Source organism: Denticeps clupeoides, chromosome 1, assembly GCF_900700375.1.
Source record: "Denticeps clupeoides chromosome 1, fDenClu1.1, whole genome shotgun sequence".
Taxonomy (NCBI): Eukaryota; Metazoa; Chordata; class Actinopteri; order Clupeiformes; family Denticipitidae; genus Denticeps; species Denticeps clupeoides.
The window spans coordinates 22,065,505-22,092,196 of record NC_041707.1 but is presented as its reverse complement, the minus strand read 5'-3'; the positions used below and the strand labels follow the sequence as shown (position 1 = coordinate 22,092,196).

The 26,692-nt window shown below is 42.6% G+C and overlaps 4 protein-coding genes across 9 annotated transcripts; 1 reads left to right on the top strand and 3 right to left on the bottom strand.

Moving 5' to 3' along the window:
- Positions 1–61: 61 nt before the first annotated feature.
- On the bottom strand, positions 62–4,085 carry homezb (homeobox and leucine zipper encoding b). 2 transcript variants are annotated; one of them, XM_028972675.1, is made up of 3 exons: positions 3,722–4,085; positions 3,114–3,430; positions 62–2,534 (listed from the first exon to the last, which is right to left on the bottom strand). In XM_028972675.1, exons 2-3 carry the CDS (start codon positions 3,399–3,401, stop codon positions 768–770), a joined length of 2,055 nt encoding a protein of 684 aa, XP_028828508.1. In that variant the 5' UTR covers positions 3,402–3,430; positions 3,722–4,085; the 3' UTR covers positions 62–767. The 2 variants fall into 2 exon arrangements, with proteins under 2 accessions (XP_028828508.1, XP_028828516.1); XM_028972683.1 differs by lacking the exon at positions 3,722–4,085 and adding an exon at positions 3,617–3,715.
- Positions 4,086–7,985: 3,900 nt separating this feature from the next.
- On the bottom strand, positions 7,986–11,113 carry gmpr2 (guanosine monophosphate reductase 2). Of its 4 annotated transcripts, none has more exons than XM_028972714.1 (10): positions 10,999–11,113; positions 10,594–10,682; positions 10,359–10,478; positions 10,128–10,211; positions 9,872–10,045; positions 9,639–9,720; positions 9,398–9,504; positions 9,101–9,143; positions 8,847–9,006; positions 7,986–8,326 (listed from the first exon to the last, which is right to left on the bottom strand). In XM_028972714.1, exons 2-10 carry the CDS (start codon positions 10,678–10,680, stop codon positions 8,137–8,139), a joined length of 1,047 nt encoding a protein of 348 aa, XP_028828547.1. In that variant the 5' UTR covers positions 10,681–10,682; positions 10,999–11,113; the 3' UTR covers positions 7,986–8,136. The 4 variants fall into 4 exon arrangements, with proteins under 4 accessions (XP_028828547.1, XP_028828556.1, XP_028828530.1 ...); XM_028972723.1 differs by having other exon boundaries at positions 10,594–10,685; positions 10,999–11,103; XM_028972697.1 differs by having other exon boundaries at positions 10,359–10,682; positions 10,999–11,058.
- A 244-nt stretch (positions 11,114–11,357) lies between these two features.
- On the top strand, positions 11,358–12,455 carry LOC114786024 (NEDD8). The gene is made up of 4 exons (XM_028972757.1): positions 11,358–11,571; positions 11,815–11,862; positions 11,950–12,032; positions 12,114–12,455. The coding sequence occupies exons 1-4, from the start codon at positions 11,554–11,556 to the stop codon at positions 12,208–12,210; spliced, it is 246 nt and encodes an 81-aa protein (XP_028828590.1). The 5' UTR covers positions 11,358–11,553; the 3' UTR covers positions 12,211–12,455.
- A 1,259-nt stretch (positions 12,456–13,714) lies between these two features.
- On the bottom strand, positions 13,715–26,280 carry slc7a8a (solute carrier family 7 member 8a). 2 transcript variants are annotated; one of them, XM_028990140.1, is made up of 11 exons: positions 25,726–26,280; positions 21,786–21,990; positions 20,101–20,252; positions 17,854–17,979; positions 17,161–17,314; positions 16,683–16,806; positions 16,293–16,396; positions 15,749–15,845; positions 15,465–15,614; positions 15,165–15,342; positions 13,715–14,813 (listed from the first exon to the last, which is right to left on the bottom strand). In XM_028990140.1, exons 1-11 carry the CDS (start codon positions 25,868–25,870, stop codon positions 14,677–14,679), a joined length of 1,572 nt encoding a protein of 523 aa, XP_028845973.1. In that variant the 5' UTR covers positions 25,871–26,280; the 3' UTR covers positions 13,715–14,676. The 2 variants fall into 2 exon arrangements, with proteins under 2 accessions (XP_028845973.1, XP_028845983.1); XM_028990150.1 differs by lacking the exons at positions 17,161–17,314; positions 20,101–20,252; positions 21,786–21,990; positions 25,726–26,280 and having other exon boundaries at positions 17,854–17,969.
- Between the last annotated feature and the right edge of the window lie 412 nt (positions 26,281–26,692).

Genomic DNA, 26,692 nt, shown 5'->3' with positions numbered 1-26,692 from the left:
GCTAATTCAAAATTGGTAGCAGACTTTTGTTTTTTACCTAAATAAAAACATGGAGTCCACATGATTATGTAATCTCTATTCTCATTCAGTTTTCACATCAAATAAATGTCCAAAGCCACAAAGTTGCCTTCTCTTCCTATTTCCAAATACAAAGGTGCACCTCACTGCAGCAACATTCATCATGAAATTGAATTTGTGTTATTGCATATGTCATGAGAGTGACATCTTTCATTGGGAAGATCTAAAAACTAAACTAGTATAAAATCTGAAAACATATTGGACTTAATACAGTTGCTGCTTAAACTAAAGTCCATTTACAAAATTCAAGTGAACACGAGAAGACCTAGGACGAGTTTCCCTATGACTGAAAACAGTACCACATATCATTTTCATCAGTAAATATGACATTTTGATAAAACACTTTCATCGTACGGTCACATTCAAAGGGGGGGGGGGGGCCAAGAGAGGTCGGATGTCAGCCCTTCACAGATATAAATAAATAAATAGCATCTGTTCTCAGTCACCAATCCTCCCACTAGTAGACGGATTTGGTCCAAGTAGGTGGAACGTCCATCATATTGCTTTAATATCTTAACCATTCAGTTTCATCCAAAGACAGATTCAGGGGAAAGCTAATTGTGTCTGCAGCAAACGTAGTGAACTTACACACAGAAATAAACCAAAAGGCGATGACAACTAGAGACATGGAGACCTGGGATGAGAACCACCACTGACAGGGACAGTCCAGCTTGACTACTCTCCAAATTCTACTCTAGTTCCCAGGGTTCACACCAATTACTGAAATCAGGTCCGTTCACCAGCTCCTCCGAGTGGTCAAGGCTGCTGCCAGCCTCAGCCCCACCGCTGATACTGGATGCTGGTCCATGGTTGGTGTAGGGTGGTGTAGAACCGAGGGCTTCTGGGGGCTGTCGCCTGCCGCCCCACTGGCGTCCTCCATCCACCTGCTGCTGCTTGAGCCCTGCGGCAATGTGCTGTCGCTCGTCCGAGTTAATCCAACGCAGCCTGGAATGCTTGACTGCATAGCGAGTGTCCCCGAACCAGTGGATAATCTGGGTGCGTGGTAGGCCGGTGAGCTGCTCGAGTCTCTGGTACTGCTCCGGCGAGGGCCACTGGCATTTTAAAAAACTCCTGCGCAGAATCTCCGTCTGCTCCAGCGTCTTCTTCCTCTTCTTCTTCTCCAAAAATGAATTGGAGGGAATGGCGGATGAGGCCGAGGAGAAGGCCGTTGAGTGACCATTGACTGAGAGGTAAGTTCCATCCACATTAACTTCGCTGTTCTCTTCTTTGGTCCTATTAAACATGGCCATCATGCCATCCTCCTCATTGAGTTCCACTTCAATCTCCGCCCCAGGACGTGAACTACCAGGCCACTGGCTGCTACTGAAAGACTTCCCCTGGAGATGTTTTGGAGTTCGCCTCCACTTATAGTCTTTGGATCGAGGTATAGAGTTGGCAGACCTGAGGGAGGCTGAAGACAGATCATGCTTGTCATGCCAACGGGCACCACTTCTGCGTAGCTGGTACCGGCTGTCAGCGAACCACTTCCGAATGTTATGGCGACCAAGTCCAGTGGTGGCCTGGAGCCTCTGGACCTCGTTGTCAGAGGGCCAGTTGTTACGTACAAAGCTGCGCCGAAGCATCATCAGCTGTGCTTTGGATTTCTTGGATCGCACTCGGCCTTGTTGCATTGTGGGTACAGACTGGTGGATGTCTTGAGTCGGAGGACAGTGGGGTTGAGGCTGGGCTGGGGATTGATGAGGCTGGTCAGGAGTTTGCTTGAGGCAGGGTTGACGAGGTTGGTTTTGTGATGAGGAGAGCGAGAAGGTCCCAAAGGAGGCTTGTGCATAAGCCTGCCTCCTCTCTCTAATCATGGTCTCACTCGCTCCGAAGGCACGCATCATCTCTTCCTCCTCCTCATCTTCATCCTCCTCCTCTAGCCCTATGCCCCAGTTTTCTGTCACCTCCTCCAACTGCTCTTCCTCAACTTCTTCGGCATGAAGGAGCTGAAGTTTTCTCCGTGTCTCTTGAATGTCCTCCTCAGCCCAGCTTATTCCATAGCGGACACGCTGCATCATGAACCACACCCTGACTTGCTCGAGTTCCAGAGAACACTGGAGGGCCAGGGCACTGGTCTCCTGAAAAGTGGGGTAGGGAAAAGCATTGAAAGCATCCACCAAAGCAGTTTGACCATCCAGAGGTTGGATGTGCTCTGCCCGCTTCCAGACCAACCTCAACTTTTCTGCCACCTTGGGCAGGCACACCATGTGTGTCTGGTTGAGGCCTGATGTGGCTGTGACAGGGGAAGAGGCGTATGCCTGCTCAGCTTCGCTCTTGTCTGAGGCAGGAGGGGGTTTTCTTTGGAACTGGACAGAATCTGTAAACTCAGAAGAGTCATCATTTTTCCTTAGTCTGACATCTTCTGAGGGAGACTCCTCAGCATTCGTTCTTTGGCTTATTTCCTGATCACAACCCTTAGGGGTCAAGGGTGATGCTGGGTCTTCACACACAACAATCTACGGAAGAAAAACATTTTTAGAGACAATGAACTAGCTGTAAGGAACACAACCTATAGTGGCTACTGATATCAGTGGTCACTATATTAATTGATTGCTTGGTTTAAGCAATATTTAAAGAAAACTGTGTGTGCGTGTGTAATTACACATTTCTATGAACAGAATATTCTTTCCATAAGCTTTTTATTAAGCTTTTGCCAGGAAAGACTGCAACACTGACTTTCTCACAAAAATTTCTCTTTGTTCATCATACTTGCCAGTCCTTCCACATTATTTGCATTTTATAGACAGGAAATCTAGTATATAGTATATGGTAACTTAAGTATATGGTAACTTAATTGTATCAAAGGCAAATTTATTGAAGAGTGTGACATTAAAATTGTGCTTTATGCATTTTTTTATTGAATTTAACATCACAGCACCAGCATTAAGTCCGTAGATAATCAGCGTGTCGCTCACCGTTCAGGGGCATTTAAAAAAATGTATTTATTAATTTAACAACCAGTTATTTGTTAGATTATGCAATTAGGGGCAATATGGAGCAGAGTAGGGGTGGTATGGGGGTACCGTATTCCTCACCTCCCCGGTTCCTTCTTTCGCCATTTCGTTGGGGCTCCTCTCACCAGAAGTTAACATTTGCTGACCCTCTCCCACATGCTCGTCGGGCAAATTCCCTTCTTCTTCTTCCTCCTCTTCTTCTCCTCCATCTCCATGGCCTCCACTCCCAGCACCGTCCAGCTGGGTTACATTTGTGAAGGGGACTTCACCGCTGTCTTCCTCGCTCTCTTGTCTTCCCCCCTCTTTTATAACCACTCCTTCTTCCCGTCCCCTCGCCTCCTCGTTTGGCTCCGTGTGTATCTTCAGCATCGTTTAAAAGGCACGTATTTCCGAGTAATCTGTCAGAAGGGGGGAGAGCAGCCTGGGAAGTCATTTATGAACATGTTCGAGTGAAGAACGCAGCCCCGAGACCAAACGGCAACGGCACAATAGTAAACAACCCTGAAATTTTAGTCAAACGATCCAAAGTTGCAATACTAGCACATTGCAACCGTACAACCTTGCAACGCAACCAGCCTGCTCACCGAAAAATGGGCAGATGTTCAGAGAAGTTTACGAAAGCCTATTTGCGAACGTGCTGAATCGTGTGCAATGTCCAGATGTCTCGCTAGTAGTAAATAAGCACCTACCAGCGAGGTTCAAATGCTGCGTCCCCCTCCGCTGTGTTGTTTTTGGTTCACTAACAACGCTTGCTAACGCGTAAATGGCTTTTATGGCTCTGCTACCGTAGGAAGGTTAGATTTGGTTTCCAAGGCAGAGATAAATATCTGCTGCGACCCGGGCCGCTGGTCAGCTAGCCTTGGCTAGTTGTGAATTCATGGTGCTTTTCCATTGTGCCCCGCAGCACGACGAGGGCCGCAGAGATCGGCCGCTTCTATTGAACAGATCGGCGACTCTCAATTGACTCTCGTTGTTCAGACTCTGCTGCTGCAGTTCCAGCGAACTGACCGCTAGGGCTTGGAATAGTGGGAACGCGAGGCGTGGAAACCATTGGGATTTCATGCTCAAACGATTCATTATACATTCGATTTGGTACATGTGTGATAGTTCTTTTGATCAGGTCACAATATATTTATTGAACACTTGTAGAAAATGCCTGTTTAAAAGATCGTTTTGTAATTGTTTTATACAGGCTTCACAGGTTAGCCGGTTTCTGCTAGCATTGGATTTTTACACACAATCTTGAATCAGTTATTCCAGCTATTAGCAGTAAAGGTACAACGATGTTCCAATAAAGGAACAACAACAATGTAAGAAAAGCTAATAAACCCAGACCATACATATTTTAAAGGGACACATTTTTATAAATGAAGAGAAAATACTATATGCAGTTGTCTGGGGTGTTGGCATTGTCCCATGCTGGGGCTGTATTTATACCACTCACTGATGCTATACTCCTATTTATATAGACTTTGATGAAATTCATGTCCACTCCCCCAAGATATTTAAACTATGTTATTTAACTGTTATTTAAACAGATGTTGATCTGTTGCAAAATAATGGCCTTGAGCTTAGATCACTTATGTGGAATTAGCCATAATAAAAAACATGCACACCATGTGCATCGCATAATCACTTGGACTTCACCCTTTTTTCCACCCACAGGCTGTTTTATTGTCCCATCTATCAGTTTATTGCATATTATATAACTGATCAGTCTTTGTTCTGAGACGGATTCACTGCAGTTGCAGAGAAAAAGGGACAAGCTAGCATAGTAAAAGCAATCCTGCTAGCAATGTTTTAATCAGGAGACACGACTTTAAACAAAGAAAAGATGAAAAAGAGTCAGAGCAAGAATATGCAAGATGGCGCGTCTGCTCCAGTTACACCTGTGCTGTGTGATATATGTGTGGAAGGGAAGACGCCGGCTTTGAAGACCTGTCTAAAATGTGAATTCTCCATGTGCGCTGAGCACCTGGAGACCCACCTCACCAGACCCGTCTTCTGGCAGACTCACCCACTGGTGGACCCTTCAGATGGAGTTTTGGGAGTCGGCAAATGTTCCGAGCACGGTAAACTGCTGGAATACTATTGCCTGGACGACTGCTCTTGTGTCTGCGTCGCCTGTTCCATTGAGCACCAGCACCGCAACCACAACATGAAGACTCTTCCCTCAGCACACATGGAGCTGTTGGAGAAACTAAAGACGGAGCTCAAGTTGCTCACTGAGAAAGAGGGCCAAGGTCAGAAATTACGGCGCTGGGAAAAAAAGCACAGGGACGAGCTGGAAGCTTCCAGAGGTAATTTGGTGAAAAGTGTGTGTGCCCTGAGTAAACTTAATCTACAGAGTGTTCAGACCTCTGTCTCAGCTCGCCTGGAAGCCATCAGGACAGCAAGAGAGAACACTGAGGCTGCATTGATGGATGAAGAAGCATTTGTGTTCTTGCAGAAGTTTGCTGGTGTCCATAGTGCAGTTAACAGAGCCCATGCTGTGGACTTGAGAGAAGGCTTAGAGCTGCAAAAAGAACGGGATGAACTAATAATGAACATTCAGCAATGTGGGGAAGGCATTTTGAAAAATGCTGCTAAGCTCCAATGCAATTTGATGGTCTTGGTTGATCCTGAACACCATCAGAACCCGAAAGTAGAAGGCGAACTCTCAGACATCAAGTTTGACCCTCAGACCCTGGGACCTGCTATGTCAATGTCTTTGGATCATAAGACACTGTTCTACACCCCAACAATGCCATACACCACCCACACAGTTTTCGCTCAACAGGACGGCATACAACGCGGCCTTCACTGGATTGCCAAGCTCTCTAAAAACTGTGATTGGAGCATTGGCATTTCGGATAGGAAATCCAGAGGGAGAGTTGGATTAAAATGGCAGAACAACAAACTCTCCCTTGACAACAGACATCATTCATGTATTAAAGCCAGAACACAATATGACACCTATCCGACAACGGTGGAAGTTCTCTGGGACTTTTACTCAAAATGCTTGCAATTTTACAGCAGAGGAACATTCAACAAAAAAGTTCTTCTGTACGAGATCCAGGTAGACACGACATATTGTTTATTACCTTTTGTGACACTGATGGATGAATCACAAAGATATTCTGTGAATCAAATAGCTAATTTGTGGGTCTGTCCATGCAAAAAAATGCAGCCCACACCTTTCAATGCTGCATCCATTCAGCTGTCCCAAAAATGTCACTGTGGCCGTATGATTTGTACACCATATACAGAAGTGCTATGTGAAATCCTCAGAACAGGTGCCTGAAGACACAGGCAATTAAACCAAACTAGGCAATGGGACATCATAACGAACAATTATTACTAGTGTAAGAGGAAAAAGACCCAGAGTGCCACAAGTATTTGTGAGAGTAATCCGTTCATGTGAATAGGCCTTTCTGGATTTTGACACGTTGTCTGTCTAAGGAACTGCTTTATGTACTTAAGATAATTAAATATGGATTTAACTTAATAAATATGTTAGAAATAATAATAAAAAAGATCTTCATATACACTACATCACATATTTTACTAACATAATAAAACACTTTTGCTACAAAATCTTTAAATAGTAGTGAATTCATGTTTTTAGGAAGCCCTTGATTTTCTTTAATTTCTCACTATTGGAACAGTGGCATGTATATGTGGCATGTATATTTTAGTAAAGACTTGTGTGAAAGACCTGCTCCAAATAAATAATGCTGACAGTACAACTGTCATGCCCCAATGTTCCAGGGCTCCTGTGACTCCAGTTTTCATTGTAGTTCAATGTGTTTCTTGGACCATTTTAGCATGCTTTATGCTCAAGGAAAGGTGCTAATTCACCAAGAGTTATTATTATATAAAAAAAAAACATGTACAGACTTAAAATCCTCAATCACATATTTATTTTGTGTGGATGACTTTAGCAAATTCAAGGATATATATATATATATGAATTCGGTGTGTGTGTGTCTGTGTGTGTGTGTGTGTGTGTGTGTGTGTGTGTGTGTGTGTGTATATATATATATATATATATATATATATATAGAGGAATGTTTGTTCTAACACTGAAAAAAACTACAGAAGTGGCAAGTGCAGTGAAATTTAAGTACAATAGAACACAACTGTTGAGAACCTCATCAGAAGTCAAGATTGTTGGCAGTGAATTCAACAAAATGAACACTAGTTTACATACTAAAACTTCTCATTTGCTCATTTGCAAATACATAAAAAAATGTAACGATGTCATTGCAATACTGCATTTAACACGGTATTGATTTATCTGAATTGTGTCTCACAATAATGTAAATTTTGCTGTCTAGCACCTAAAAAAACCCTTATCTCTAAATATAAGAAAGTGCTGTGGCCACAGTTCTGTAGATAAGGCTCTATTTTAATGTTTGACAGTGACACCGGCTATGTTGCATTAAAGACGCCTTGCTAGACGTAAGTTCCACAAATAAAGGACTGGTTTCACATGTATCATGTGGGAATTGCAAAGGAACATGCACATCAAACTGAAAAGAAATGAAAGGAATTGAAATGTGTTGAAATACTCTTCAAATATCTAGACAAAAACACATTTATTTAGGAATGTGATGATGGACCCAGTCTCCTAAAGGTTGTGCAGTGTCAACACTAATTCATAAGAATAGTTGAAACCAAGCAAAAGCTAACAATTGTAGGCATCAAAAGATGGGAAGTTTAAAAAAAAAAAAAAAAAGATTACCTGAGGCTAAATCTAAATTTTAGAGGGGATGACCACATAGATCTGAAACCTGCGATCATTGTCTATCTGGTTTCTATTAATGTTAGGAAGATTACAAGCTAGTGGATGTATATGTCATATTCCACATCCCCTTGGAAGGATGATTGGTATCTTCTTTCGATTTTGAATTAGGGCAATGGTCTTTATGTACTAAAATGGCAAATGCAAATATAATGGACATGCTTGAGTTTTTTTTTATCTTCTAAAATGGATCAGTAAATAAGGCCCTATGTATGTAATTTAAGATCTGAGCCCCTGACTCATCTCCATGCACCTTCTTTGGTTTGGGTACCTTGGCAAAACAAGTATGGTATTTAGTATTATTACTAAACTTCACACCTAGTTGTCATTGCCGAAGACTGTGTTGAGCTGCTGGGTGACCCGGATGAAAGTGGTGCGACGACTCAACTCCTTCAGCTTGGCAGCACCAACGTAGGTACAGGTGGAGCGAACCCCACCCAGCACGTCTCGCAAGGTAACGTCCACTGGTCCCTTGTATGGCACCTCTACTGTCTTACCCTCTGAGGCCCTGGGAAGTCATCCATGTTCAAAAATGCTTTAGAATTTCTACTGCAGATTAAACATAATTTACAATTTGTGGAATGGTATGGGATTTAAATTAATCTATTATTAGTCTACAATTCTGGACATCAATATTTGCATTTCCGGTCATTTCTGATGACTGCTGGCCAGACCTAATTGGGTGCTTTGACACTCTGCACCCAACAGTGTCATTGCTGTGTTGAGAATATACTTTTATATTGAATGTAAGATACTATAACTTTTTCATGTGCATTTTGAAAGGAGAAAAAAACATATATTCGGGGCAATGTGGTAATATTTGGTCAGCAGTGGTCTGAAAGGGGTACTGAGTGGCAGTGTACAGCAACATATGGGCTACAAGTCTAAAAATGGCACTCTTGACAGGAGTGAATGCATGACAAGTTCTAGACAAGAGTGCGCAAACAGCAAGTTCTAGACAACAGCATGCGCAAAGGTTTAATAACAATGGCTTCAAACTGCAGCAGTCACTTCTCCACTAATCTTACCTGTACTCAGCCACCCCTCCTGCGTGCTTTTTCATGGCTGTGTCTGAGCTCATGCCATAGAAGAGCTTGTACTTCTTCCCGTTCTTTTCGATAACCTCTCCTGCACTCTCTGTGTGCCCGGCCAGCATACCCCCCAGCATCACAAAGTCTGCCCCTGCACCTGTCAGTCAAGCAGAGCAAACGATTCTCATGTCATGCGGTTGCTTACGTAATGGGGAAGGGTTTACATTTTGCATTGTGTTAATGCAGCTCACCAAAAGCCTTGGAGACGTCACCTGGGCAAGTGCAGCCACCATCCTAGATAATGATGAAAGGTTAAACATTCAGTCAACATATAATCCATCAATCTAGTTCAAGTTCAAGGTGGTCACATAGGTTGGTTGTGTATGACATCACTCAGGCACCATTTTGGAACAAGCAGGAAGATCAAATTCTAGAAGTGGAAGTGGTGCTTATCATTCAGCCTTCAGCTGTTTTCAGTTTAAATATTTCTAATATTAAGTCATGCTATATCAGTATATTTCAACTTTCACACAAAATAACACACTCACAGAGATAATGTGTCCTCCAAGGCCATGTGCTGCATCTGCACACTCTATCACTGCACTCAGCTGTGGGTATCCCACCCCTGTCTTCTTACGAGTGGTGCACACTGAGCCTACACTCAGGCAGAGGAAATTAGAAGAACGTAAGTGGAGCGCTGCAGGAACTTGCTGAGACAGCAATGGATAAAATTTTCATTATCACACTGGAAGACGAAACAACGAACCCTCACTGTCTCACTTCACCCACCTGGTCCAATGCCAACTTTGATGATGTCCGCACCGGCAAGAATCAGCTCTTCCACCATTTCCCCTGTGACCACATTGCCTGCCTATACAAGGAAGTTAAAGCAATACTCCGCACCTTAACCCAATACCTTACTGACAATACTAATATTTGTTTGCCTTTATTACACATATATTACTGTCAACATCCAGTTTATTACATGATGTGTGGTGTTGGAAGGAAGGAGGTGCCCTCACCATGATGGTGTGTGAAGGAAATTTCTGTCGCACGTCTTTGACAAAGTGAACGAAATGCTCAGAGTAACCGTTGGCAACATCCACACAGATGTACTGCAGCTGGGGCACGGCTGCCAGAATGGCACTGAGTTTCTCGAAGTCCCCATCGCCTGTTCCAGTACTGACTGCCAGACTCTGGAGAATGCCAAAAAATAGAACATGAGTGACCAACCATTTTTATTGGACCCCTATTTTTATTTGAACGGTGCTTAAGTACCTGTAAGCACTCTGAATGCTGGGATGCAAACTCTTTCCACTCGTCGACAGAGTAGTGCTTGTGGATGGCAGTGAAGAGGGCGAACTTAAGGGAAACAAAAGGAAAGGCCCATTACAGAAGCTCTTAATCCCACAACAAAATAGGTGGAAAAATTGACATATCAGACCCAACATTTTCCAACTGTTTTGTTGGAATAAAAAAGAGCAGAAAGCTCCCTGTGTAAAACAACACCTGGTGCAAAGCTACAGCCATCTCAAAGGTGCCAACAGTGTCCATGTTGGCAGCAATGATGGGGATGCCACGATAACTTCCTTTAGAGTTCCGGAAGGAAAAACTGCGCATCAGATCCACCTGGTAAAGGGACAGATTAAAAGCATTCATGTTAAACTCTGACAACGTGTGTGTGTGTGTGTGTGTGTGTATTTGTGTGTGTGTGTGTGTGACAGCACCCAGGATCATCATTTACTTCACTACGAGACTTTAAGGTACTGCGCTTTGGCCGGAGAAGGACATCCTTAAAGTCAAGTTTGATGTCGTTTTCAATGCGTGGCATGGCTGCTTCAACACAGTAGCAGAAGAAAAAGAAAATACATAAAACATAATAATTGTATGAAAAATTGTATAAACATAGACGTCATTGAATGATTGTAAAGAATTCATAAACATATATCCATAATGCAGAATACAAAACCAACACATATACCATAAAATAGCAAGCTAATGCAACCAGCTACTTACTGTGCCACACCACAGACGTGTCAAATGTCAGAATTCAATTCTCATTTAAATAAACATATCTATACTGATATGGATTTACCAGCCGTAATAACAAAAACACTCGCGCGGAAAGGAATATACTCTACACCAGTACCTTTGCAGTGTAACCGTGGTGACAGCTGGACTGTATGAATTTACGCTTCTGGTCGCTCTGCTCGCGTCCAGGAAGAGAGAGCTGTTGGTATGTCTGCTCTTTGCCGTAAACCCCCACGTTGTAGTTTTTTCACATGTCGTCGCTCTCACACTAAGGTATTGTCGCAAAATAGGAACTGCAGCGAAAACGCTTTACGGCAGTTAGGCATTATACCTGTTAAAGAAGTAATTATTTAAATATTGCTTATGTTTAGGTTTTTATAACATATTAATAAATGGTACTTAAAAAACACATACGTTTGATTGACGTCAATGAATGATTAATATTAAAAGCGGAACATTTGTTTGTCCTTTGGTTGCGGTGCGGGGCGATTTCGGCGTAACTCAGGAAGCGCTGTTTTGCTTTACTACGTGATGTTGAGAGGAATTAATTTGGAATGAAGTTAGAGAGAGTTGTTTAATCTTGAGCCAGTTTCTTACAGCAGTGCCGTGAAATCGTCTGAAATACAGATCCCGCTGCGTTATTTGGATGTGTGTAATTTATTAACCTGCCAAAATGTTGATTAAAGTTAAGGTAAGACAAAGAGGGTTTGACGTATCACTTGGGCTGCAGATTTCATTTACACATTGTATTGAAAATTATTTAAATGTACTACATCGGTGCATGCAGCTCACTTGCTTTTGAAGAACAGCTCAAATGCAGCTCACTTGCTTTTTCCACGCTTTTGAATTAAGCTTGATTGCACCGGTGTTGGTTTTATTTTATTACAGTGGTTTGTAGGATTTCCGATGACGTGTGTTCTGCGTGTGTTTGTAGACTCTCACTGGAAAGGAGATAGAAATCGACATCGAGCCCACAGATAAGGTACCGCAGACCCTCGATTCCTCCACTGGCAGTGCTCTGTGTGAGATGAGTTGATCGCGTGTGCAAACGTGTCTCCATGTTCTGTAGGTGGAGAGGATTAAAGAAAGGGTGGAGGAGAAAGAAGGTATCCCACCTCAGCAGCAGAGGCTCATTTACAGTGGCAAGCAGATGTAAGTCATCGGCAAGGTTGTGTGCAATGTGGTATAATTATGTGCGCGCTGTTGTCAGAATGCACCCTGCTCTTCTTGCAGGAATGATGAGAAGACTGCTGCAGACTACAAGATCCAGGGGGGTTCTGTGCTGCATTTGGTCCTGGCTCTTCGAGGTGGAGGCACTGATCAAGAATAGTGCATCGCACTGACTGGGATCCATGCAGAAAACCTTCCTGAACCTGTTAATGTTCTTTTCAGGTTGCGTAGCCTGTCTTTTGGCCAACATGTGCCACAGTTTACGAAAGACCAGTCTTTGCTTTAGTGTGCACTGAGAATTTTGGTTTAGTTTAGCTGGGAACTACTTGTGTGTCCTTAATCTGACTTGCTTACTTTCAAACTCTGTGTGCTCTTGAAAAATTAAAGGTGACTTTTGTCATTTCACGTTGTCCTCAAGCCAGTTAATCACATCTGTGTTATAGCACCGGCGTCGGCGCAAGGGGGCGCTCATTTACCATCATTGACATTCCCAACATCACTACTCTCACACTGTAGATTTTTCAGCGTAGATTTATTTCCCCCTCTATATATACAGTATGTTTATGTTGAGACTCATACAAAAATCCATAAGACTTTTCTGTGTCAAAACAAAACCTAAATAGCACATCATAAATCACATAGTTCCTGGGTTACAATCGTATTGTGACAAAAGGCCATCTACCGCTCATGTGGCTTCAAGGTTCAGCTAATTGTGACAGTGTATGGGTCATTATGCAGAAATGTAGTCTAATACAGCTCGCAGCATTGGCTCAGGGCTGAGTAAATGTGTTAAAAAAAGACCCTTTTCCCCACTTACAATAACTGACATCATACGTTACTTGCATGGTTCTCATGTTCACGTTTCTTTCTGCAGACACTATCAGGTAATATAGTGTCCTTTAACGTTTTGTTGAGCTGACAGGCTGAAGGTTCTCTGATGATGGTTGTAGAATGAGAATGAAATGCCTCTAATGGGATATGGCTGATGTATGAAGTGAAAGTGAAGTGATTGTCACACGTGATACACAGCACACAGTGCACACAGTGAAATTTGTCCTCTGCATTTAACCCATCACCCTGAGTGAGCAGTGGGCAGCCATGACAGGCGCCCGGGGAGCAGTGTGTGGGGACGGTACTTTGCTCAGTGGCACCTCAGTGGTACCTTGGCAGATCAGGATTCGAACCAGCAACCTTCTGATTACGGATCCGCTTCCTTAACCACTAGGCCACCACTGCCCCAAGGCTCATGGAAAGACACAGGAAATGAGTGGATCCCTCAGATGCATCAGGGAATGGGAGTCTCTGTTCTTGGAGGTTCTTTGTGTCAGGAAGCAGCATATGGGCAATGTGACAAAGGCATGACTGTCCCTGGAGGGACAGCCACCTGGCAGTACAGTACTAACCTGCACTAATGGTGACTGGTTAGTGAATTCATTATGCTTCTTGCCACCACACATCTAGATGTACAGGATTGGCACACCAATCTTTCGTGTGTTGCTTAATAAATCCTTCCCATATTGACATCTAGCATTAATATATAGTTATAAATGTATAGTCTTTAATTATAGCATTTTTCACTTGATCATCAATACTAGTTTTCTACCCACAAGAAACGAGTGACTTGTGTGGCTTGTATACACACAGTTTCAGTAGCTTCTGTTGTGTTTCACTGTGACCATTCTTTTTATGTTTATTCATTTTGTTACACATTTGTGTAATCTAGTTGTAGAACATACATAACACTGTCTAAAAATAAGTCTCCATTCTGAAGCATAATTCCTGTGGTTTCCTGGGCCAATGATAGTTTATAGGACTAAATGTCACAATCAGTTCTTTGTTTCTAAAAATGTTTGTTTCTAAAAAGTCATATAATAATAAAAATACAATTAATAAGAAAAAATACTGATTATACAATAATTAAGGCAAGTGGAAAAAAAAGAATGTACAACAAGTTGTTAAAGGCACATAACCCAAACTTAAATCCATAAATACATGCCTTTCAAACAGTAATAATTACTCCAGTGTTCATAATGAATAAGAAAAAAACACACACATTCTAAAACAATTCTAATATTTAAAGAAAACTATTTGAAATCATGGCCTTCAGCATTGTAAGATCACTTTGCTCTTTGTGCAATGATGAGATGTGCTTGGTGTGCAATTTATACGATTGATAGAATTTATAAAGAAAGACATATTGCAAAACCATGCTGGGAAGTGTTTAAAGGCAAAAAATAAAATATAATTGGAGCACTGAAAAGCAATATTTGTGCACAATCACTCTACTAAATCAACCAGTAGTTGTGCATGGAGTGTGAGGAGACCAAGTAAGCATTAACAGTGGTAAATGCATGGAAGTGGATCATGAGGTTAACAGAATGCTGGGAAGGGTTTTAACCACAACCCCGCAGCAAGTCCACCACTGAGAGGTAGCAGGTCGCAGAACACCTTCAGCTATAACCACCTCCCTTCTCTCACCCTGCTTTGATTGGTTTTGTTTCTGTGCCCTCTGCCCCCTAATGAAGTAAGCAGGAAATCTGTGGGTGAACATGAAAAGTGTTTCATGTTTTAAAAACAGTCACTCTATGTGAGTGGTCAAGAGAGCAGCTATGTGTGTTTGCCCTTCTCATTTTGTCGCCTCGTTGTCTTCTCCCGCCAGTGGAGATTTCTCTTCTTTGAGTTCAATACCACCAGCCTCTTTTGGCTTATCCTCAGCGGGGTAAACCACTACGCAGAATTTCTGTCCCAGGTATGTCATTTTATCTGTGCCAAAATCACACAAACAAGTTAGTGCTGTAACCTTTGTTTAGAAAAATCAATACACATAAACTAATTCATCAGCACAGGCTACATTATTGCAAAATGAAACTACACTTTTCCCACCTTTTCTGTCATGTTCTAAAACATAATTTCTGGTTTGAAAAAAAAAATTAAGAAAGGCCAGCATAGCACGATAGACAATCCCTTCAAACCTTACACCATACTTGGGAAACACTTGCCTCATTTTTTAAATATATTTATGCTTACAATAGCAGAATACAATAGCATAATGCCCCTGGGTTCGGGGTGATGGTAAAAGAACCATCACCCCAGTGATACAGATGGCTGACATACCAACAAACGTGTTGAAGCACTGAGGCTTGTTGTCCCAGTATACGCCCAGGAAGTAGACAGGGACGCCTGTTAGCATGATGGCCAGTCCGGTGCCACACACCAGTGGTTCAGAGTACAGTGAGAAAATGAGCAGGAAGGCCCAGAACAGGAGGTAGATTACCGGCCACACCAGACTAATCTGAGTATTTAAAAAGGGTAAAATAAGCAGAAATTACAGATAATTACTTAATTGAAAATGTCAAATCTTGTAAATCTTGTTATTCTGGACCCTGAAGCAGGTTTTCACTGTTGAAAACTCACCTTGATTGGTCGATGGATATCTGGTTGTTTAATACGAAGTACAATCTGGCCAGCAACAGTGACCCCGTAAAAGAGGTAATTAATAAATCCCACATAGTTGATGAGGGTGTACATATCACTGGTGCACAGCATGACGAGAGTTGACAGGCACTGAAGAAACAAGAGGTGGATGATTACAGGATACTCAATGGGATGGATTTTACATTAGTGGTCTTGTTGTCAACTAGCTCCAGGTTATGCTGAAAATCACATGCTCGGCATGTATGAAACCTCAACTGACGTACAGTGAAGAGAAGGGCTGGGATGGGGGTGCAGCGCTTCACATGGATCATGGCCAGCAGGCTGGGGAGGTGGCCCTCGCGTGCTCCGGCAAAAAACAGTCTGATAGAAAGAGACGTAAGAGATAAGGTTACTGGACCAGTGAGATAGAGCAAAGTATGAAATGAAACACAGAAGTGAAAAGAACCAAGCTGTGCAAAAAGCAGACGCGTGTAGCAAAGAGCAGACTCTTCCATATTATATTCATTGTCAGCAATGGGATAACTAGCAACTCTTTCTAAATTAACGAGGAATAAAAAAAATAGCTAGACTTTACTTATTATTTACTATCATTTACTTACAGTGTTATGCATATGAAGTGTATGAACACAAAAATACTGCAAGTTGCTGAATTTTAACCCATCAGAGTACAACCAGCCTCCATTTTATAGGAGGGATTTTAGTTTATTTAGTTTATTTTAGCAGGCTTTGGTGATCGATGGAAAGGTGACAGGTAGTAGTGTGCATTAAGGGCCAGCAGGCTGACAGGTTAATGGGACGGCGACTGACCGGGAGGAGGTGAAGAGGGAACCGTTGACTCCCCCGAAGGTGGATAGGGCCACAGATATGGGCATGATCCATGACATCACTCCCAGCAACTTCTCACCAAATGTCTGCGAGGGGGAAGAGTTGGGATGAATACATGCTCACATTCCCCACCCGTATGTGTGCATGGCCACATACACTGAATGAGGCAGTGTATAAAAACGACCTGTGTGTGTGGCATTGAGAAACCAGCTCAACCAACGCACAGGTTCTGCTGTACCAGTATCAATAAAAAGAAATAGATAACCAGTCAGCAATGGTAGAGTGTAACATGTGCCTAGTGTGAAAATGAATGAACCTCATCATCATTCTCCTGGATTTGGTACAGACAATCTGCCATCTGTGGACACTCACCACAGCTACAGCATTGGAAGCTAGAAGCTCCTGGGGACTCATTGCGGTTACGTAGGCGATGTTGGCGAAGACATAAACAAATGTCACCAAGGGGATGGATATGAAGATGGCCCGAGGGAGATTCCTATGTTTAGGCAAGAGAGGAAAGGAAGAACAAGGTCAGATTACTAACAAAGCACTGTGTGAGCTGTTTAACCGATAATCCAATACAATGTTGCTTTGTCTGTTGACCATGAGACAGGGTGTGATGTTCTACAACAGGGCCTGCCAGCTGCAGGCCTTGAAAACCGCCACATTCAAGCAGATTAGAGCCTGAACAAAACAATTGATCAAGATCAGATTATTCGCTCAACAGCAAGGGGTGTGTTCACAGGTGTAAGTGTGTGGGCGTCTATCCCAGTGTTTCTTGTTATTTGTGTCTGCACCCCACTGCATGTTCTGCCCCTGCCATGTTAGATTAGGACTGAAAAATGCTTACACGTAAGGGTCAACAAGCTCCTCAGTCACATAGTTAAGGAAGTTCCAGCCTCCGTAAGCAAAGGAACCTTGTAGGAAGGCTAGGGCAATCTGCCCCACATCGTATTTCTGAAAGGGTTCGAAGGCATTGACGGGCTCGAGCCAGTAATACTCCCCTGCAGAGAGACAGAGAGAAGGAAAAAAAATATTTTGTCACTGCATGGACACTGACAGGTCTGTGTCCTCGGATAAAGATGTTAAGATAAAAGGTTGTCCTGTGTCTGAAATATCTCTCTTTTGCACATTCCACAAGTCTGCCTCTAATGACTCCCACACATGACTGAGCAGGTCACTCTGTGGGGGGAAAAACACACACAAACACATACATACACAGATCCCCATGTTGTCTTTGAGCATCCTGCTAATGATCATAAGCTGTCGCTCTGATATCCCCAGTGGCCCGTGATCCAAAAGATACCCTCATCTGGGTTATTATTTCCAACCCGGTGTGAGCATCTGCTGTGAAAACAGCATTATCACTGTTGGTTTTTACGCCTGTATGGTTTGAACTCGATGACTTCTACCATGTTCATCGAGCCGACCACATTTCCAGACACCCCGAGTTGCCACAGCTCTTTAATCTCCTCCAGTCATGAACCCAAGGCACCCCCCATGCATATATACACACACACATCCTCTGACAGATGGTGCTTACCTTTGCAAATCTGCACAACTCCCATGATGATAATGAGCACCAGGGCCAAGAGTTTTCCCGCAGTGAAGATGTCCTGAACCCGGGTGGCCCAGCGCACACTGGCACAATTCACCCATGTTAGCAGCACTGACAAAAGCAGAGAATCAGGTATCAGGAATGAGATATATACATACAGTTGCAGCCTGGGATGAAGTATGACTGTGCAGTTATGAATACTGCATTGTAATCTGTATTACAATTCAGTATTCAGAAAAGTTACTTAAAAAGTACAATGATATAAAAGACCAATAAAAGTGCACTCAGTGCAGATGTTCACGTTGCTGCTGATATGCCAAATGAAGCACATTAGCCGTGATGTCCTGTATTTTAGGCTAAATCCCACACTGGACTTCCTTTGTTAAGAATTTTGCCAAACCCTGCTTGTAGACGGGTCCTTGGCTGTTTATTATGCTTTGATCTCGAAGTGAAGTGCTTATGGTCCTGGTTTAAATTATAGCAGTATAGTATTTGTTTTCCTAGTTGTTCATCTTGTTCAACAGATCAGTAGATTTTACAGTATAGCACAAATTAATATCTCTGTGTGGACATCGTCATGATCTCCATTTCGTAAATAGCTTTAGAACCGTGACGGCAAGGGTGATGGGTTTGCTGGATCATAAAATGATAAAGCACTTCAGCCTTTGTCCTGAGCGCAACTCTTATACAGGACTTTGAACACAACCGGATGGTTGTGTTGTGTGTGAGGGGCGCATACACTTACACACCTACTCTGTGGCTGTCAGGGAGACCAAAATGGAGGCCATTTTGAAGAATCCAATGAAACCTAGTTCTGGGCAGTATTCCAATATTATATCAATCCAAACACACCTCCAAGACGACCACCGCCTTGCTAAAGAAACTGAAGGTAAAGCGTGCATGTCTTGAAGGAAGGTGGTGGAGCACAAGGAGTGCAAGGTCTCTAACATTCACCGGATTGAAAGAAGATTCCAGAGGCAACCTTTGAAGGTCTAGAGAACTACATGCTCAAGAGAGTTAAGTCCTGGAAAATATTTTGAGGGAACAGTATATTTACATTTGTGGTCATATCTTCAGTGTTGTCCCAAGGTGAGATAAAATAAAATATTCTTCTCACTTTTTTGAAATACTGTATTTCTTTTTTACATCAGTACAGATATTGTAATCTTGATTTTAATGTGGTCTCCCACGTCACTACGCAGTCTTTCCTGATTTTTCTTCATGGAAGAACAAGGACAAAAAGTACCATGAGTGTGTGTGTTCGCACACATCGACAACAGTTTAAATAAAGCAATCCGGTGGCACAACACAGGAGTGTTACTCACATGACACTGACTGTCAGGGAGTATTATGTTTCAGGTGAGGAACACTCCAGACTGACATGCACATGCTTTCTGACATGAAGTGGCTGTGGTAAGACATATTGAACATTGATTCCTGTGTGTACACAAATCAAGCTAAATAACGAAGAGATGGAGATCACGTTTTAGAACTACTGGTAAAGCAGTTCTTCCCTGTCTAACTGCACTGCCTTTGCCCTTTAAAAGAACTTTGGCTATAAAAGTCCATGTGCTGAGGCACATGCTGTCCAAAAACACATGATGAGGATTGTGCTGTGCATTCACGTGTCTCAAGCTGCTACAAATGAAAAAATCTTTTACCATTTCTGCTAAAAGGCATCGTGTAACGAAAGAAGCTTACTACAGTTTTCAGCGAAGGTTTGCCAGCCAGATACATGCACACTCCACTTAGAATCCCACTCATAAACTGTTCTCAGCAGGGATCAAGTTCATCTGCATAGGGTGGGATTTCTCAGAATGTTACGCAAAAGAAGGTTGGGGGCAGGGGTCTCTTTCACTGCCTGAAACTGGCCTGTACTGACTCTTGCCAGTTCTAGAGTTTATGTGAGTTTCATCTGGAGGTCTACAAACCCACAAAATTCTGTGGAATTTTTATAAGATATTTCTCTGATTCTGCCCAATAACACCAAGTCAGGAAAGTGGGTGACACATGGCCTAGGGCCCTTCTGCAACATCTTGGCCCTATAAATCTATAAATCACTTCACTGTTCTATTCACAGAGTTTGGACTATTGGCTAACCACGAGCTATGAAAAGTTCCTACAGGTGGAAAACAAAAAAGAACACGTGGTTAAACCACACTTTAACCAAAGATTACTACTAATGGCTTTATGCAGTCTGTGCACACAATTTTCCATCTTAATGGTACTTACACAAGCAGACGGCGGCGAGCAGGCTCAGCCCTTTCTCAGGTGGGAAGCAGGTGGGGAACAGAGGCTGCAGGATGTAGTTAGAGAAGGTGAGGGCAATGACAGCCTGGTTGGTGGGGTAGATAACCAGCACAGCAATCCACAACCTCAAAAACCTGGAGAAGGGATAAAGTTCTTATCAACATCAACATAAACAACTGAGTTTGGAACATAATCGCGAAAAGGTCACTGAATTTGCCAAAGTTATGCAATGCACAGTACTGTGCAAAATGTCAAATACAAACCAGTGAGATCAAAACCACTGTTCCTTTAAGATGTTAATGTAACCAAAAACTCAAATCAAATATTGATTTAGATAAACAGTTTCCTGCAGAATTTCTTTATTTTCATTAAAAACAATGACATTATGTGCAGAGAAAGAAACAAAAAAAAAAGTCTCCACAGCCCTGTTATCCTATTGTTCTCTGAGCAACAATACAATATGCTTTTCCATCTCCTTTTGCTTTTGGAGATCATTCACTAGCTTACGGAGTTGTGAAAGACCAATACCCAGTTTTACGTAGAAGATCTCTAGACATTTCCTGAAAACTTTCCTGAAATCAAATCAAATTAATTATTTCATATCAAAAGTAAGATAATTAATATCAAAGAAAGATAATGGGGACATCCACAAAGTACCCATACTGTGAATTAAGACCATGCACATCATAATAGCAGTAAAAAATGTCTGAAAAGTTTGGGGTATTTTCTAAAGTACAGATTAACCTTAATCTGATCATGCTTTTTTGTGCAAGTACCACATATGGAACAAAACTGCACATTTAATGTTTCTAATTACTGGAACAAATTGAGGGCATTTTAATTATTAAGCAGGTACCAGAAATTGCATGCCAAAATGTATTTTATTATATTAATCCAGTATGGGAACATCGTAAATAAGGGGAAAATAGGGGGGAACATTCTTCCAGGTCCATACACACTCCTTTAAAGTCATCAGTATTATCACTGGACTTTGCTCACACTATTTGTCAGTCTTTCTTTTGATGAGCCCTGATAAGTGATCGAGTTCACTCCCTGAAAAGAGGGTTACAGCAGGTAACGTGATCAGTGATTCTGGAGTAAATGAACACGGCACAGCATGACTTGCACGTGCTTTCCATCCACACATTCTCCACAAGCTTATAGAGCTCTCATTACGTGTTGTGCCTGGCCTTGTTAGGGATCCTGCCACTCTGAAGGGATGTCTGGTGCTCCTGCAGACTGGGGCCTCCAAAAATCCACTTTGTAATTGGGAATTAGTATAATGCTATTTTATTAAAAACCCAAAAGGAAAGGAATCACCTTTATCCTCAGGGTACTCAGGGTTTCTGCCCTTACAAATTATTAGTGTAAATGCACCGAACTGAGAAGTATTTGTGCATGACAATTGTTGTTAATAATTTGTTGTTAATAACTACTACATACAAATTCATTCAATAAATTTTGACAGGTGCAAACATGCCCCAATAGCATGATCCAAATGCTAAATACAGCATTTACCCAAACCTGCCTTACTGTCTGAAAGATAAAGAGAAGGAAAGTTCTGCCATTCAGTAATGCCGCTGTCCTACTTGTTTTATGCAGAAAACCAGCAAGACCAGGAACTCTCTGGAGGGTGAAACACACTCATTTTCAGCACTGATTCTTACCCTGCCAGTCCACCAAAGATGTCTTTCACATAGGAGTAGTCGCCCCCAGATTTGGGGATGGTGACTCCCAGCTCAGCGTAGCAGAGGGCACCAATGGCAGTGATGACGCCAGTAACGATCCAGACGATCAGAGCCAAGCCTACAGAACTGGCGTTTTCCAGAACCCCCTTCGGACTGACAAAGATCCCTGATCCAATGATGTTACCTGGGACAACAACATAATAAACATTAGTATCAGTTGAGCCACATGGGAGGCAAGACACAAGGTTTTTGGAGAGAAAAGATAACACAAAGAATGGGAAAGAATGAAGAAAAGAAAGAGATAAGAAAATATGTTGGAAGGCAACATGTTTTAACAATCACTCTCTGTGGGCAAAAAAAGGAAGGTCGATTTGCTGAGTCAGCCTGGAGTGAGATAGGGGTGACTGAGTGCAGAAGGGTGGGCGGGCGTTTTATGAATCTGAATATTCTGCTGACAGCCTGTATGATCCTCCAAACACCTACAGCTAAAAAGACTGCAGACAAAAATGAGCTTACATGACACTTTGAGGCCCCTCTGAGACTCAAAGGTGAGGTTCCTCAAACTAGGCAGGTCACATGATCACATGAATCATGCAACCTATAATTTTGAAGATGGTGAAGGGACTGGTCTGCTGGGGGGGAGGCCTCACTGTACAAAACTTAAATTCCTGATTGACGAATCTCAGTTCTTCTGAAAAAAATATACCTGCGCATGCATGTCTGATATTATTAAGATTAAGCCTAGCATTTTATAAATGGAGAATTTTATTTAAATTCTATAGTCTATGATCAGTCATGGATTATATAAATGTTTTTTTTATCATATTGTGATAATGTGACTGAAAAAACAAGAGTATAGTAACCCTAACCTCTTCCATATGTCCACTGTTTTGAGATCAAAGATCAAAGGCCTCATATGTTCAATGACTGGTCTGAACTAGTTTGGGCTGAAATGTTCAGTGCACCAAGCGGTTCTCATTCATTAATGCAGAATGTACAGAGTCTGAAGAAAAGGACCGGGCTGGTCCAGTTTTGTCTTTTGCGCCTAATTTAAACATGGGCTAGAGTCCCTGCTCTGAGCCACAGTGCTGCTGACTGTTGAGGAAAAATAATGTGCATGCTCAAATGTTTCCTGTCATCCTTCTCCTTTTCCTTGTTAGCAAAACACTAGGGTATAGGGCAAGGCCACATTCAGTCTACAAATCACCCCGTTTTCCATGTCTTGAATCAATAGCAAACACCCTCTCTTCAAACCCCCCACTTAATCTCATCTCTACCCTGTATTGATTTTTCCAGTTATTGATGCACATCTCGTATAAGAACCTAGGATTCACAGGGCCTGTGGGGATGAGAGCACATGTGCCAACTCCTGCTTATAAATCATCCTTTCAGATCAAACATTGTTCCAATAAAAACAGCTTCCCTTTAGGTATTTTGTTCTAATGACAGCATGTAGATGGAATAAATGGCAGCAAAAAAGCCGGACAAGAACATACAAAACACTTCAAAACACAAAACAACGCAGCCAGGATTCTGATGAGAATTTGACGAGCACATTACCCCCATACTCTGCTCGCTACTTCCGTTATCTTCCAAGATCACCTACAAGATCTCCTTTCTTACGTTCCAATATCTGCATGGTAATGCGCCAGCATGCTTAAAAGGACTCTTGACGCCCTCAATGTCACTCACGCACTCTCCATTCTTCCAACACCAACCTTCTCCACCCTAATAAGACACACTCCCACAACACTGGAGCTAGGGCCATTTCCAGCGTGGCCCCATGACTTTGGAAAGCCCAACCTCTACATTGATGGCCTATGTTTTATTGACTTTTAGATGATTGATAATGTTGGATTCTTCTCAGGATTTTAATGCTGTATCTGAACCTAATGCTGTTTTTATTGTCTGTATGCACTTTGATATGTTCTGTAAAATGTAAAGTACATTATAAATTATTATAATTATCATCATAATTTTTTAGCAATGGATGGTATAACCAAAGAAAATCAGCACAGATGGTGCAAAAGTCTCGATCAAGTGAGGAGGGGTTCAATGATCATTTTCAGTTGAAAAGGGGAAGAAATGTCATCAGAACTCCAGCAGCTTTCAGCAAACCATGCGGCATCAGCATGGTACTTCCGTCCGTCCGCTACACACCGCAGACTGTAGCAGTTGAAGAGTGGTATGGAGCGCTGAAACAAATCAACCCTGCACTCATCATGAGTCACTATGACTCTGTAACACTGATCACCCCCCCAACCCCCTGACCTCTTCTTTTATCACATTCCAGATTACACCATCCTTTCGGTAAAGGCGATCTGCAGGTCTCTTTGAAACCGCTTCATCAAAGGTCTCTCAGTTTGTCCTGATTCATCAAACTCTCAATTATGCAGGTGAACCTTGGCCATAAACCCACAGTGGGAAGTCCCACCGGCTACCAGGCTAATGAACACCGTTATCTGGACGAACCTTTGCTTGAAGCTGGCCGGGGGTCTTGGTCTTATGTTGCAAGGCTGATAAATATGACAGTTGTTTCTGACAAAGGCCTTGCTGGTGAATGCATGATGATAGCAGTGATCTGATAACACCATTCACATGAGGTGGTTGGTAAATGAGTGACCAGGTCACACAGTACCAACATTTTAATCTAACCTGGCAGTTGATTTAATTGGTCTATTTTTTTTTATAACAACAGTGGTCACTGAACTATAAACTGATTTTCTTCTGTTGTCTTTGGACAGTTCTGAAACTGCCAACCTATAATTACAATAAATGACAATAATATGAGAACAATTACCACATAACTAATTAAACTTAGTAATTAAGGTGTAATTCAAAATCATTAAAATTTATTTTCCTTCATACTACCATAGTGGATGAGACTAAACTGAGCATTTGATGCAGGGTTACCACCTGCAGCTCTCACAAGTGTCCTTGTATTCCTTCAGCTCAGTTTCCATGGAAACCTCCCATTCATCATCTACTGCAAGGTCAGAGCATGTCATCTTGACATCACACATCAGAATTTGGGTTGGGTCAGGATGTAACCAGGTTGGATTTTCACAATTATGCTGTGACTGTTATAACTGTACGTGGATTTTAATGCTCTAGCAATTTAGACCAGCAATTTGCATCTGCACAACACACGTTGCACTTATTTACTTGCCTTTTTCAGCCCCATGGTGGTTTCAGCGTAAACCACCAAGATAATAAATACCCCCCGTATTTATTATCTTGGTGGTTTACGCTGCAGACTCTGTACTAGGGCTTGGTTGACAACAGACTATTCAAAATCAGTTTTTTGTGCTTAATAGATTTGTTTATACATTCACTTTCCCATCAGACAGCATTACATTTCCACTCGGCTACAAAATCACCACTAAAAACTATTTGCACATTAGCTTTAAATTTTTAGAACTATTATGAACAATATATACAGTGATAACAAAATCTATTAACATTTATCAATTTTCAACTATCAACAAAACCGAAGCTAACGGGAGGCTCACAATAGGACTCTTATTTATTATTTATTTCTGAAAAGCCCTGAGTCGCTTTCACAAGACAAATGTTGCCTCTGAATTACACGAAATTACATTACATTTGGGTAACTGTTGCTTCATCATACCCACAAGTCTCCATCTGCAGACTCCATAAAGACCAGAGTTAACATTTAAACGAAGGCTGGTCCTGGATCAGCAGCGCGCCCTCTGTAGCGACTATATTATCACAAGGGGCTGTCCGCAGATCAGCCAGCGATCTTCAGCATCGGTACATGTCACCGTAAACGATGAGTACAATTCACCACCAGGCAGAGAGAGAGAGAGAGAGAGAGAGAGAGAGAGAGAGAGAGAGGGGCGTACGCACAGTGAAACCGATACCGGTAGTGCAAACGCCGGGGAATAACAGAACTTACCCACGATGATGCCGCAGGCGCTAACGAGGCCAATCTCCTTCTTCAGGGCCACGCCGGAGTCCCCCGTGTCCTTCCCGGAGTCTGCGGCCACATCTGCGCTGGAGCCCGTCGCCGCGCTGCCCCTCTGCCTCGGCCCGTCACCCATCCTGCCGCTGGAGTTCTCGCTGCCGCCTTATCGCAACTTGGCTTCGCAGAGGTGTTCGGCAAATATTTCAACGTACAAAACGTATATTCTACCTATACATTATTTACAAAAAAAAAAAAACTACAATTTATACTAATATGTAAAAAAAAAAAAAGTTTTAATAAAATAAATCCTCAAAATGTTCTATCCTGAGACCAGAAATACCGTTTTCCGCATTTCCTGTCTTTGGGTCTAAGAGTTATTGCGGCCGAACGTTTGCCTTTATAACAATATTGTACAGTTCAAACGGGGCATGAAATGCGCGCGAACCGTCCCCGCTCCTTCCTACTTCCAGGTGAGACGCCGCAGGGCGCGCGCATCCTCCTCCCCACGCAACAGCCGCACCGAGCGCCCCCTCCACGCGCGACCACGTCCCGAGGCCGCGTGTATATACCCCGCTGACGTCAGCGCGCCCGCCCCGCCCCCTTCCCTGCGAGAGGACGTGCTGTTGTGACGAGCGCATTGGCCCGGCGACTGCGGCCCTTTCTTCACGCCGCGTCGATTTAGACGACAAACAAGACCCACACCCTCCTCGGGGTGCAACCAAAGTCAAAAAAGATTGTTTTGGGTCTTTTTATTCATTTGTTTATTTTTCCTCTGTCACGCTACCATGGGCACCAAGGGCACAGAATGGACAATATACAGCGATTGTCCCCATTGGTATTTTTGAGATGAGATGACAACACAAGCGCAAAGGCAAATTTGTCCCCACTGATTTCAACAGGAAATCTACAGCCTTGCGAATAACTATAACACATCACGACCCCCTTTTTGAATTTTTAA

Bases quoted from the DNA above. Each gene is read 5' to 3' on its own strand.
- slc7a8a (XM_028990140.1), bottom strand. From the start codon at position 25,870: ATGGGTGACGGGCCGAGGCAGAGGGGCAGCGCGGCGACGGGCTCCAGC. The intron at 21,991-25,725 runs GTAAGTTCTGTT...TTGTTGTCCCAG, and splicing joins CGCCTGCGGCATCATCGTGG to GTAACATCATTGGATCAGGG. The intron at 17,315-17,853 runs GTAAGCACCATC...GTCTCTCTGCAG, and splicing joins AGTTGTGCAGATTTGCAAAG to GGGAGTATTACTGGCTCGAG.
- LOC114786024 (XM_028972757.1), top strand. The intron at 11,863-11,949 runs GTACCGCAGACC...CATGTTCTGTAG, and splicing joins ACATCGAGCCCACAGATAAG to GTGGAGAGGATTAAAGAAAG. The intron at 12,033-12,113 runs GTAAGTCATCGG...CTCTTCTTGCAG, and splicing joins ATTTACAGTGGCAAGCAGAT to GAATGATGAGAAGACTGCTG.
- homezb (XM_028972675.1), bottom strand. From the start codon at position 3,401: ATGCTGAAGATACACACGGAGCCAAACGAGGAGGCGAGGGGACGGGAA. The intron at 2,535-3,113 runs GTGAGGAATACG...TTTCTTCCGTAG, and splicing joins CGAAAGAAGGAACCGGGGAG to ATTGTTGTGTGTGAAGACCC.
- gmpr2 (XM_028972697.1), bottom strand. From the start codon at position 10,589: ATGATGATCCTGGGTGCTGTCACACACACACACACACAAATACACACA. The intron at 10,212-10,358 runs GTGTTGTTTTAC...GTTTCCCTTAAG, and splicing joins TGGCTGTAGCTTTGCACCAG to TTCGCCCTCTTCACTGCCAT. The intron at 10,046-10,127 runs GTACTTAAGCAC...GGCATTCTCCAG, and splicing joins AGCATTCAGAGTGCTTACAG to AGTCTGGCAGTCAGTACTGG.